We start from the raw sequence: 14,228 nt of genomic DNA, 5'->3' as shown, positions 1-14,228 counted from the left end.
AGGTGGAGGAAACCGTGTCACTGATCTCCACTATACACTATTATTTTATAAATGTTCTAGGATTTTCCTTGTAGATATTGTCCAGGTACTCCCCCAGTTCTAGAGAGTGTTCACTGGCGATAAAAATGTTAGATAAGGTGTCCTTGAGCTAGTAATGTTCGCTAAGGATCAGTCACTTGTTCACTCATTTGTAAACAAACGCGGAGTGCCTCGAGGCATCGTCGTGGGCGCTTCTCGCCCCCCGAGAGCCTTCCCCCTCTCCCTTGAGAGGTAGCTTGCAATGAATATTGATTGATTATTTTTACAGTCTAGACTTATGATTAAGATAAGATGTGATTATAATATAATTAGATATAAGATTTAAAGATTATAAGTAGTATTTGAAAGTACCACTGAATCTTATTAAGGATTCGATTTTTAATCCTACCGGATGTTGAATCAATGTTCCAATAGTTTTTTAATTAAGAAGTCCTTCTAGAAGCTTCTGGATCCTTGAGAAATCATGTACAAAGTCACGTAGGCATCAAAAGGGCCCCTGTTGCGTACGTGTTCATGGTGCCATTGTCATCCAGGATCAAGCTATAATGAATCTTTGATACGATTTAGATATGATTTTGATATGATTTAGATATGATATAGAAATTATACATTTCTTAGATGATTATTAGATATGGTGGGTAAAAATTTCCCACATCTTCCAGAGGGAGAGAACTGGCACAGAGTCCAATACTTAGGACAATAGTAACCATATGTATTTATTTACTCTCCATTGGATTGATAATACAAGTGCAAATTTTGCTTGCACTTTTGTGCTGCTGTCCGTTGTGGACGATTGTGTCTGTTAGGAGTCTGTGGGTCTTGTGGAGTTAGAGTGTCTTGAGGTCTCTCAGGATCTAACTGCAGCTGGCTCACTGATTCCATGTGGATGAGTTTGTCCAATGTCTTCAGGGAAGTTGTTCCTTTAGACAGGATTTTGACTATTCTCAAAATCCCCTGACTATCTGGATGGACTGAGACAACTTTACCTAATGGCCAGTCAGCCCTAGGGCCATCACTGTCTACCAAGACAATATCGCCAGATTGGAGATTAGCTATATTATGTGGGACATTGGCCCCATAGTGATGTTCTCGTAGAGATGTAAGATATTCTTTTGTCCAAACATCATTCCATTTTTGGATTATGCTGGACAGATGCTTATACCCCTGAACCAACTCGCTCTGACCCACATACGAGGGATCTCTGATCTCATCATCCACTAGAGATGGTACTGGAGTCAGAAGTCTTCCATACATTAGGTGGGCAGGACTTAATGGCTCGTGTTGAGTAGGATCCTCAGACAAGTAAGTCAACGGCCGGTTATTCACCCTTGATTCTATTTCCGTGATTACTGTCTGGAGTTCTTGAAGATTGATTTTCTGACGGTGTAGACATTTTCTCAAGGATCTTTTTACAGTTCCTATTAACCGTTCATAAAATCCTCCGTGCCATGGGGCTCTCGGAGGGATAAATTTCCATCTGCAATGACGCTGTTCCAGTGTGGAAGTAACTGCAGGATGGGAACAGATTTCCCGTAGACATGCTTCTCCAGCTACCAAGTTTGCTCCGTTATCTGAAATCATCAGCTTAGGGCATGATCGGCGTGCTGCGAATCTGCGGAAAGCTTGAATAAATGATTGAGCAGTCATATCGGGTGTTACCTCTAGATGTACTGCCCTGGTGGTAGCACAGGTGAACAGACAGATGTATGCCTTGATAGGTTGCTTATCTGCAGTCCCTGTTAGATATATTGCTCCTGTATAATCTACTCCGGTCGTTTCGAAAGGTTGTAGATGGACCACTCGTTCCTTTGGCAGGGGTGGTGGCCCTGGATAAGAGCAAGTTCTTGCATCGTACCTTCGGCATATCATGCAATTCTTCAAGATTGATTTGACTGACTGTCTTCCCTGAGGAATCCAGTACTGCTGTCTGATTTGTGTGAGTGTGTCTAACACTCCTCCATGTTTGATGATTTGTTGATGTGTATGCAACACAATCAACCTTGTGATCCAATGATTTTTTGGTAAAAGCCATGGATGCACGGTATCTAGATTGATATCTGCGTGTTTAAGTCTCCCTCCACAACGCAGAATGTTGTGATTTTCTTGGTCTATCCACAGACCGAGATTGTGTTTTAACTTATGCGGAAGATTTTCATAGTTATTCCCATAAGTTTCTCTCTGGGCTTGTCTTACCCAATAGATAAGTGCATCAGGAAAAGTGTATTTTATACCTTTTTTCCTGAGATAATGAAACACGTTCTGTGTTACATTGATTAATTTGATGAGCGAGGAGTAACGAGTACAATCCAAGACTGATATTTGAGCTTGCTGCCTAGTGGTAGTTATGGTTTGTGTCGTAATGACGTGTGGCTTTTGTTCAGGCCAACTACCATTCACTAACCATCGAGGCCCATGAAACCAAATATCTGCCTTTGCAAACTGTTTAAATGTCATACCTCTTGATAAGAGATCAGCTGGATTATCCTTTGTTGGTACATGCAACAATTGAAAGCCTGCGGAAATTTCTTTAATTTCCGAGACGCGATTTTTTACATATGGAGTTGGACAGTTGTCGTTTCGTACCCATTGTAAGACAGCTTCATTGTCAGACCATATAATGACATCTTTGATGTTCATGGTAGACAAGACTTGTTTGATATGCACTGCTAAGCGTGTTCCAGTTAGCAGTGCTGTTAGTTCCATCTGAGGCAAAGTCCTCTTTTTTAATGGAGCGACTCTGGCCTTAGAGGTGATAAGATATGATTGATTAGAAGTCACTAAGTAAGCACAAGCTCCAAAAGCTTTGGCTGACGAGTCTGCGAATACATGTAGTGATACTTCTTCATTTTCCTCGACTATGTGTCTCGGAAAGATTATCTTTTCAACTAAAGTTTGTTCTTGAGCCACTTCCATCCAAGCTTTTTGTAACTGGATTGGTAGTGGATCATCCCAACCAACCTTAGCCTTCCATGCTTCTTGCACCAATAAACGCCACTTGATAGTCAAAGGATTTAGTAGACCAAGTGGGTCGAATACTTTGCTAACTTGTGAAAGCAAATCCCTTTTTGTAGTGATGTTGTAATTTACTGGCACAGATTTGATCGATATTGTGTCCGAGATTAAATCCCAATCCATACCTAACACCTTTTGTGATTCTGGTACGTGATATTCAGGGTAATCTCTTGCTATTTGATTATTCAATGTTGCATTATTAGAGGCCCAAGATTGTAGTGGCATGTTGGCACCTTGTAGCTCCTTGTTGGCCTCTTGATATAATTGTAACAGTTCAGTAGTACTGTTAACTGTCCCTTGAAAATTATCTACATATAGATTTTGACTGATTTCAGTCTTACAGGGACTTGATGATTTCTTCAGATGAGTATCTAGAGTTGCTTGCAATAGAAATGGACTGCTTGTCGCGCCGAAAAGAACTGAAGAGAATCTGAAAGTCACTACAGGACTATTGACATCTTCTGGGTTCTCTACCCATAGAAACTTAGTGAAGTCTCTATCTTCTTCCTGTAAGCCAACTCTTAGAAAGGCCTTACTTATATCTGCTGAATACGCATATTTGTTAAGTCTAAACTTCAACAGTATGTCATACAATTTCTGAGTTAGACTTGGACCTGTTTGCAAACAATCATTTAGACTGGTTCCTTGGGGTCCAGATTTAGAGCTACAATTAAAAACTATCCGTAAAGGAGTTGTTTTTGATTCTCTCTTTACAGCCATGTGTGGTAAAAAATGGCCTGTTTGCTTATTGTCATGTTTCACGACTTCGATGAATTTATTCTTTAATTGTTGAGCAATAATCTCATGATAGAGTTTTAAATGCTCAGGCCTTTTTCTTAGCTTTGCTAGTTGAGATTTAAATTGACTATAAGCCATGTGATAATTGGTAGGTAAGGTTTTATGGTTGATTTTCCATGGTAGCCTTACCCAGTACTGTCCATCATAGTACTGTACAGTTTCCAAGTATTGATTGTATGCACAGACATCATCAGGACTTGGTTGTTCAGGAATTATTCCTATGGCATCAAGTTCCCACAATTGAGGTACAGATTCCAATCCATCATCAATCATGTGGGGGATTTTAAGTGGTGACTGTTCTTTGCCTAGTCATGCCACTATTACAGTTTCTGTATGATGTGATTTTTCAGGAGTTGAAGGTTCAAGATCTAGTATAGGTCCTGTCATCAATATGCCTCCTGCTGATTTGAGTATATTCATACCCATAGATTCTTCTGATCCCAGAATGAATCGATGATAGTAGTCAGCTCCAATCAGGATTCCGATATCTCCTATGTAGTCAGAATCAAGCAGAGGATCTGCTAATTGTATTCCCTTTTCTTTTAGGAATTTAATTGTTGCTGTCAGACCAGTCACTTCCATTTCAGTAGGAATTTTATCAACTACTATGGCTTCTACTGTCCTTTGGGATGTACCTAGACAGACATTGAGTTTTACTACTGGAAAGGTTCTACGACCAGAATTAGTAAAAAACCCTGATATGGATGTAGATACTTGCTTTGAAGATTTAAGTTGTAAATCTTCTGCCATCTTTTTACTGATAAAGGTTTTCTGTGACCCTTGATCAAAAAAGCCTCTAGTTGGAATACAAATTCCTTGATTGCATAGTTCTAGCTGTGCAGTAGGCAATATGGCTGCTGTAACAATTTCTGTATCCAAGTCGTTGACATTGCTCATTACTGTACAGAATTGTACGGCTGTTGTGGTATTATCATCTTTGGGCTTTGCCTGAGATGCAGGTTGATTATTGGAAGTCTGTGATCTGGATTGAGTGTTAATATCACTACAGAGTGCTGTGTGATGAACACTTTTATGACAATATTGGCAGTTCTGCAATTGAGTGATACACTCACTTGTATCGTGCTTCCGTAGACAACGGATGCACCTGTTCAGAGATTTCAGTCGATCGATTCGACTGGCACGGCCTACATATACTGTGCATTGATAAATGGTATGTGCTTCTTGACAGAATAAACATTTTGGGGCACTTGTAGCTCCTTTTGTCTTATCTGTCTTAGGAGCTTGGTTTCCTACAGTTCTGTTAACTGTGGGGGATATAGCATAAGAGCCAACATTATTCTGTTTCCACTTTGCAGAAGAGGAGTTTTGTTGCCTTGATTTTTGACTGCCATTCTGGACATTTTTGCTTTTGTCCGTGGATTCACCTTTGGGGATTTTTTCTTGAGATCTAAGTTTTCCTCGGCTTCGTAATCTTTGTACGTAAGCTCGAAGTCCATCAAAGATTTGGCTTTGTGATAAGATGTTGTTACAAGTATGTAACACTTGTAGGTAAGTAATTACATGCAAGTAGGTCATACAAGCATGTAACACTTGTACTCCTCCAAGGATTTCCTTAAAGGATGAATTGTATCTGTAATAATGTGTATCTACATTATTCATGATGTGATGAAGCATTTTGCCTTTTCTTTTTTTTTCTCGGCTTTGCCTTTTCTATTAAGTAAGTCTCTTTGAGATGCTTGATTAATTTCAGATTTTCTGAGGCTGCTTTCACTCCAGTGAAAGCATGAGATTAGGTGATCAAGACTATATTCTTGGATTAAGATAGTTATCTTAGATGGATGATAATATTTGTATTGACATTGTCAATGGGCTGTTAGCCTTTCAGATTGTGTTGTGAGATTAAGATTGGTCTTAATCCCCAATTGTAGACTATTGTAGCCAAGTGATGATGACATTTGTCTATCACCTGATTTAAATGGTCTGTAGGCTGTAGATTCAAGTGATTTTTTTAGACACTTTGTGTCCTTTTCTTTTCTGTTTCAGCTGCTGGTGAAATACTGTTAGTCATTTTGACTTTTTCCGAGTTTCGGAGATTCCGAGATTTTTCTCTTTTTTCTGATAAATATGTATGATGTTAATGTATTTTGATAAATGAGCTTTCCTGTCTACTTAGGTAATGATTCCAAAGATCGTCCTTCATTTCCTCCCTGGAATCTGGTTGTAGCAGGTGTTCATTATCAAAAGTACTGTAATAATTTGATTTGTGACCCGAATGCACGAATGCACCAAGTTGGTAAATCTTGTAATAATTTTTTTAAAAATAGTAAATGGCACTATTTTTGCAAAGTTATTACAAAATCTGTTACCATAATAATTGTTAGATAAAATACAGTAGAATGTCTACTGGTTTTACCTGTAATATAGGGTATGATATAGTTGATTATAGATAGATTGTAATGAAATGCTCTTACAGTGATGATAACACTTTTTTAAAGAATATTATGTAATGAGCAGCTCTGAAAATCAGTAGATTAGAGATAATGCTAGATAATACACTTAAATATATATGTAATGTTACCACAATGAGGTAGATAATGGTATTTTATGATTAAGATGCAGTGCAGTGTCTTTGACACTGATATAATTAAGTACTGTGGTTTCTTAACACAAAACAATATCAGTATGCTATGAATGCTTACTAGTTAATGAATATGGTGGCTTAAGCCACTGCAAACTATTTGTTTACTTAGATATATAGCTATGATAAATATTGGCTGATAGCTAGGTTAGGCTAGAATATGTAAAATTTATTCCAATGCAAAATCAAGAAGTTTCTTATGTATTTGGCATTGAAATATTCGGTAAACGAATGATCATAAATATCTAGGTACAAAGGACCATTATTATCCGGTTCGAAGGACCATTAATGTGGGAAAAACCTGCTGGGATTGATATAAGAGGAGACTACCAGGGACTTGTACTGAACTAAATTAAAAATTTACTGTCTGCAAATTAATTCAACTAAAATCTCTAGCTAGGGTTGTAAATCCTAGATCCTCTTTTCCTAATGACAAACTGTGGGCTGTAAGGGACAGGTGGGGTGAATGACTATGTTGATAGAAGTTCCAATCCACCTGTAGACAGGGATCTCACATCAGCTTGTATTTTATACAAGGATAAGATTTGATAAATTCAGTTATCTGACTGAACACTGGCTCTGTTTAAATCAGAGATTTAAACATACATAGTCTAACCTAGTACCATAACTTAACAGCCAATATGTACTTATACTATAAACAACAAATTAAATTGTAAAAGTATAATTAATGACCTTAAATGTAGTCTTAATACTATTAACTTAGTACTAGAAATTATATTCAATTAAATGAACTTATATGATAACTTAAAAATTAACTAAGCAAGCAATTGATAACTTAATTTATATATTCAAATATATATGCAGACATATTCACTTTATACAGTTAGCTTGAGTGAATCTCTTCCAACAATATGGACACTTATGAGGTTTTTACTTATTGAGGCTGAATTCTTTTCTGACAGAATGGACACTCATGAGGTTCAGTGCTTGGATAAGATTCACAGCTACACTACAATTTTAATAAACTTACTGAAATGTGAGGCTTAGCCTCGCTTTTTAACCAACAGACAGATTTATAGGATATTAAAGTTACACAAGCATACAATTGGCCAATCATACACCAAATAACCCTCAATATACTTCTCTGCCAGTCGGGGTGCCTGTCTGACAAGTTTGCCAGACTGATTAACTCTCTCTTGTTGAGTTTAGGCACGATATTTTGCTACAGCGTTGCTGTATGATGATCTGGTAGCGTTGCTACGTGATTATCCTGCAGTTGCAGAAGAATGATTCGAGATAAAAGTTTATGAATGAAGGTGGAGGAAACCGTGTCACTGATCTCCACTATACACTATTATTTTATAAATGTTCTAGGATTTTCCTTGTAGATATTGTCCAGGTACTCCCCCAGTTCTAGAGAGTGTTCACTGGCGATAAAAATGTTAGATAAGGTGTCCTTGAGCTAGTAATGTTCGCTAAGGATCAGTCACTTGTTCACTCATTTGTAAACAAACGCGGAGTGCCTCGAGGCATCGTCGTGGGCTTCTCGCCCCCCGAGAGCCTTCCCCCTCTCCCTTGAGAGGTAGCTTGCAATGAATATTGATTGATTATTTTTACAGTCTAGACTTATGATTAAGATAAGATGTGATTATAATATAATTAGATATAAGATTTAAAGATTATAAGTAGTATTTGAAAGTACCACTGAATCTTATTAAGGATTCGATTTTTAATCCTACCGGATGTTGAATCAATGTTCCAATAGTTTTTTAATTAAGAAGTCCTTCTAGAAGCTTCTGGATCCTTGAGAAATCATGTACAAAGTCACGTAGGCATCAAAAGGGCCCCTGTTGCGTACGTGTTCATGGTGCCATTGTCATCCAGGATCAAGCTATAATGAATCTTTGATACGATTTAGATATGATTTTGATATGATTTAGATATGATATAGAAATTATACATTTCTTAGATGATTATTAGATATGGTGGGTAAAAATTTCCCACACTATACACTGTATAGTAAGTCCATATATATATGTACATATATATATATATATATATATATATATATATATATATATATATATATATATATATATAAATACATATATATATATATATGTATATATATATATATATATATATATTATAAATCATATATGAATTTACTTGTGTTTATAACATCCTTCATTCCTGAGAGGTGGCAACATCTGAGGCTTGGCTGAAGGAGTTTGATAACAAACTTGTCAAAGGCTTCTTTCTGTATTGTCTAGTGCGCCGGGGAAGGAGAAAAAAATCGCCCAAAATTGTCAAAGAGGTAAAGTTATGAGTGGAGTGAGAGAGAGAGAGAGAGAGGGAGGGAGAGGGAGAGAGGTCTAGCACTGGACGTCAAAGGCTCCGGCCATATTGCTTGTCGAAAAAAATTGTAGCGAGGGCTTGTAGGCAGGCCACAAGTTGTGCAAACTTGTGAAGAGAGAAGTAGCGTGAGGGTATGAGGTTCTTAAAGTTCCGCCTCCAATATGGCATACAAAACTTGGTTCAAGACTTAATGACTTGGGCTGAAAGTTAGGACAAACTCGAGATTATTTTGAATCAGCGGCTGTTAAGTTACTCAACGTTAAAATGAGCTACAGCTTTTATAGCTGCATTATAACTCGTATAAAAGGTAGATTTATGCTCTGTAAAGGTGAAATACTCGATAAAAAGTGAATATATATATATATATATATATATATATATATTAGTATATTTTGGTAGCAGTCTTTCCTGTATACATATATTATTAAATATGACCGAAAAAGTAAGATTAATAATTCTAACACGAATTTTCTCAATCTTTCGTACATTTCTTTTCACTGTTGGAGGTAATTCAAAAATCACTTCTCCAAAATTCATTTTTATTTCTAGTCTGACGCGACACTTGAGCGCGTTTCGTAAAACTTATTACATTTTCAAAGACTTTACACATACACAACTGAATAGAACTTACATATCTCCGATTTGTTTATATCTACATTTGAGTGAGGTGGATGGGGTGAGGTGGTATTTAATAGGGTATTAATTTCATCAACACAAGCCAGAACACGAAACAATGGGTATTGAAATGGAAGTGATTGTAGAAAGCCTATTGGTCCATATTTCTTGATGCTTCTATATTGGAGCGGAGTCTTGAGGTGGGTAGAATATAGTTGTGCATTAATTGGCTGTTGATTGCTGGTGTCGACTTCTTAATGCGTAGTGCCTTGCAGACGTCAAGCCGCCAGACCATCACCAGAGAAGTCTTAACAAAAAACACGGAAATCATCGATAGATACAGCGATAACAGGCGGCTCACTACATATTGGTACTATCGACCAAATGGTTACTATAAGTACTTTCATTTCAGAAGGATGGGTTGGTGTGTGTGTGTGTGTACTCACCTAGTTGTGTTTGCGGGGGTTGAGCTCTGGCTCTTTGGTTTCGCCTCTCAACCATCAATCAACATTTGTACAGGTTCCTGAGCCTATTGGGCTCTATCATATCTACACTTGAAACTGTGTATGGAGTCAGCCTCCACCACATCACTTCCTAATGCATTCCATTTGCCAACCACTCTGACACTAAAAAAGTTCTTTCTAATATCTCTGTGGCTCATTTGGGCAAGTGTGTGTACTCACCTATTTGTGCTTGCGAGGGTTGAGCTTTGGCTCTTTGGTCTCGCCTCTCAACTGTCATGTGTGTGTGAGTGTGAATGTGCGTTCATATATGAACATGTTTGCGCGAGCGTGGCAACGAGAACTAGCGGGAAAGCAAAATAATTATAAAAGGCAGTCAGTAAAAAAAAATTCAACACCAGATATAGTGGCAGTCAGTAAAACCCCCCAAAATATTTTTACTGAATGTTGACAGGGCGACGATTTCCCCAAGAATACTGATGAGGTCCGCTCGCCCCAGGAGGCGTTCCTGTGTTTAATAAACAGCGCATGACACCCCTAAGGCCCACCTCCGTCCCCATCAACAACACGGCGACTATGTCCAACTTTACACTACTCGCGCTCAGAATTATTGAAGCTCTTATTGTTTCCGCGCACCTCGAGCAGATTCTGGCCCCCACTTCTCATGGACAATAAGGTTGTGTTTCCTACCACATAATGTGATGTTTATATTATATTTCTGGTTCTTTCTAGGTGGGGTTGGATCGTGTTAGGACCGTTCAAGGGTTGCATTTCGTTTTCCATATCCTAGCGCTGCCATGATGGAGGTGTGTTAATTGTTTTTAAGACTCCATTTGTTTTTTATTTTTTCTTCATCTAACTCATCCAGATTTTCCCCTTCTTGGACCCTCTTCCTCCCCCCCCCCCTTTTTGCCTCTGTCTCTTTGTCTGTCTCTGTCTCTGTCTGTCTGTCTCCCTCTCTCTCTCTCTCTCTCTCTCTCTCTCTCTCTCTCTCTCTCTCTCTCTCTCTCTCTCTCTCTCTCTCTCTCTCTCTCTCTCTCTCTCTCTCTCTCTCTCTCTCTCTCTCTCTCTCTCTCTCTCTCTCTCTCTCTCTCTCTCTCTCTCTCTCTCTCTCTCTCTCTCTCTCTCTCTCTCTCTCTCTTTCTCTCTCTCTCTCTCTCTCTCTCTCTCTCTCTCTCTCTCTCTCTCTCTCTCTCTCTCTCTCTCTCTCTCTCTCTCTCTCTCTCTCTCTCTCTCTCTCTCTCTGAGGTTAATCAGGTATCCAATGAAGGTGCCTGTCGAGTTCTCTCTTGAACACTGTGAGTGGTCGGTGGGTTATGCCCCGAATGTGTAGTGAAACAGCATAAAAAGTCTTTGGCCATTGATGTTGATCGAGTTCTCTCTCAGCGTGCCTACTGCACCTCTGCTCTTCAGTGAGGGCTATTTTGCACATCCTGCCATGCCTTCTGATCTTATGTGGTCTTATTTATGGGTGCAGATTTGGATCCAGTCCCTCTTATGTATTCCAAGTGTTGATTATTAGGCATGTCTCCCACCGAAGCTTATAGTCCGGTGCTTGACAAATGTGAGTCTGATATTAGCCTACCTATAGTGTGATGCTCTTCGGCCTGCAACTAATGGCTTGGTTTCCTGCTTAAGTGTTCTGGTTTCAGTCCGGTGTTCTAATTCTCACAGTTTGGTGATCTAATTACTACTAAGAAGGCTAAAGAAGTAGCCTTCTTCTTTAGCCATCCTTCTTCTTCTTCTAGGCTCGCTAATAATGTCGCGTGTTTGACCTACAATGTATATACGGAAAGTTTTAAAGTCCTTTTTTTCAGTAATCTTCTGGTGTTTTGTACTTTTCCAGTGTCCAGTTCTTTTGTCATGTCTCTTTTGTCTCTGTATTTTCCAATGTTCGGCAATTTTGTGTATTTTGCTGGAAAGGGATAGTCTCCTTAGGGATGGTGGTCGTCGCCTTCTGGTAGACCATCATCTTCTTCTAGGAGAACATCGTCTCTTTCTTAAAGGCCATCATCTTCTTCTAGAAGAACATCGTCTCTTTCTTAAAGGCCATCATCTTCTAGGAGAACATCGTCTCTTTCTTAAAGGCCATCATCTTCTAGGAGAACATCGTCTCTTTCTTAAAGGCCATCATCTTCCTCTGAGAGATCATCACCATCTTCTGGAAGGTCATTTTCTCCCTCTTGAAGGTCATCATCTTCTCAAGTGCCATAGTTTCTTACTGGAAGGCGACTGTCTCTTGCTGGAAGATCATCGCACACCTGCTCCAGATTCTCTTAAGTTTCCTCTTCCTCTTAGTCACTTCCATGGCACATTTTCAGTAAAATAAAATATAAATATCAAACTTTTTTTAACGTTGAGATCTTCTTCAATCATTTTGATATCGTCTTGATATTCCTTAGTTAAAATGTTGATATCGTCTGGATATTCCTTAGTTACAATGTATTTCTACAGATTCGTTCAGATTTACTATCGTGTAATACTATTTCCCAAAAGCCCAGTTCCAATCGGATTCACTCGGATTCACCGGATTCACTCGGATTCACCGGATTCACCCCCTATCCAGTGGCACTCAGTCTCACTACTGTCCAGTAGTACTCAGATTCAGCCAGCATATCTGTGGGGCGCTGAAGGGCAGGGAGAGCCGCTTGAGCACAGCATGGCTGGGAATATCCTCATACACGACACGTATTTCATTTCCTTTCTCGTTGGGTCGGCGGAATACTTAATGCCTTGGATGATATATTTGCTCTCTCGCCCTCTCGTATTCCACTCTTCTGAGTAGTCACTAACTTGCTTTTTATTATATATATATATATATATATATATATATATATATATATATATATATATATATATATATATATATATATATATATATATATATATATACAACTTTAGAACACTTTCCCACCAGGAGACTCGAACCCTAGCCAGCACAGAAGCCTTCCAGCAACTGGCATAACAGGTACGCCTTAACCCTCTGCACCACCGCTCAGACACTTGAGCACCAGAGCAAGTGAGGGGTCATTTAGACATTAATTTCATCAAGTCCCTGTTAATATGGGAAGACACAGTGTCTCTGCTTAAGGCACAACTCTCCTAAACACGAGAGTTAAGTATACAACTTTAGAACACTTTCCCACCAGGAGACTCGAACCCTAGCCAGCACAGAAGCCTTCCAGCAACTGGCATAACAGGTACGCCTTAACCCTCTGCACCACCGCTCAGACACTTGAGCACCAGAGCAAGTGAGGGGTCATTTAGACATTAATTTCATCAAGTCCCTGTTAATATGGGAAGACACAGTGTCTCTGCTTAAGGCACAACTCTCCTAAACACGAGAGTTAAGTATACAACTTTAGAACACTTTCCCACCAGGAGACTCGAACCCTAGCCAGCACAGAATATATATATATATATATATATATATATATATATATATATATATATATATATATATATATATATATATATATATATATATATATATATATATATATATATATATTGTGACGATAATCTCCTTCAAGAGATTGAGCCTGCTCTTCCCTCCAAAATTACGTCTTCACAATTATATAAAAAGACTATGGAAGAAATGTCCAACAACGACAACAACACCAGCACCAGCAAGGCTTGCCAGGGTGAGCAGAAACGTATGCAACCAGCCACCTGTTCGAACTCCAACCACCAAACTACCCGTTGATCGCTACGACTCCGCTGATTGGTCGCCGGTCTGGCTGCACCTGCCTCGCCCCCCCCCAATACTACCTGATGTCTGGGGTCGCCCCAACATCAGTCCTCAGAATGTTCCGTGCTTTCGTAGCCAGCACTCCTCCCAGCTAGACGTTAGCGTGTACTGAGAGAGGTGGTGGCTTTAAGCCAATATTCCAGCACCTCCCACTTAACTTTTGTATTGCACTTCTTGTTGTTTTGCCTTAACGTAACTTTTCATTGTGTCATTTAAGTATTCTTATTATTTTGATTCATTGATTTTATTATAAGAATTTGTTTGTGCATTATTTTCATGTTTTGATTTATTTAACGTAATTAAAATTTCATTGTTAAAGTTTACTTGTGTTTTGTGTGTCTTCTCCTTACCTTACCACAGACGAAGTTCCAGTTTTTCTATTTTTTTTTATAACTATGTGACGAGGCCATACCCCTAGCCTTAAACAGCCGAACACCAACGCGTTACCGTCACAAGTTATATGGGGGCCTGTCCTAGGAGCCTCACTCAGGTACTGGTGCCAAGTGGTAATTTATGGTAAGCGTATTTAACTTTGTTAACGTAGCTTTACTATTTTTCATTCAATTTCATTTTTTATAAGGTGCGGTGTATTGTGCATTACGAGAGTAACATATAGTGAAGGTGAGACAACTTT

At 38.8% G+C, this 14,228-nt stretch overlaps 1 protein-coding gene across 1 annotated transcript in view; it reads right to left on the bottom strand.

Annotated features, from left to right (window-relative positions):
* The window catches only part of LOC123751308 (mucin-1-like), a 58,799-nt gene extending 46,744 nt beyond the window's left edge, over positions 1 to 12,055 (bottom strand). The window contains exons 1-2 of the mRNA XM_069336750.1: positions 11,999 to 12,055; positions 11,516 to 11,618 (exon numbers count right to left, since the gene is read on the bottom strand). Of these exons, the coding sequence (XP_069192851.1) occupies positions 11,516 to 11,618; positions 11,999 to 12,055 (160 nt within the window). The remainder of the gene's footprint in view (positions 1 to 11,515; positions 11,619 to 11,998) is intronic.
* Between the last annotated feature and the right edge of the window lie 2,173 nt (positions 12,056 to 14,228).

This window comes from Procambarus clarkii, chromosome 36 (genome assembly GCF_040958095.1).
Source record: "Procambarus clarkii isolate CNS0578487 chromosome 36, FALCON_Pclarkii_2.0, whole genome shotgun sequence".
NCBI classification, from domain to species: Eukaryota; Metazoa; Arthropoda; class Malacostraca; order Decapoda; family Cambaridae; genus Procambarus; species Procambarus clarkii.
This window is presented reverse-complemented; position numbering and strand designations above follow the sequence as displayed.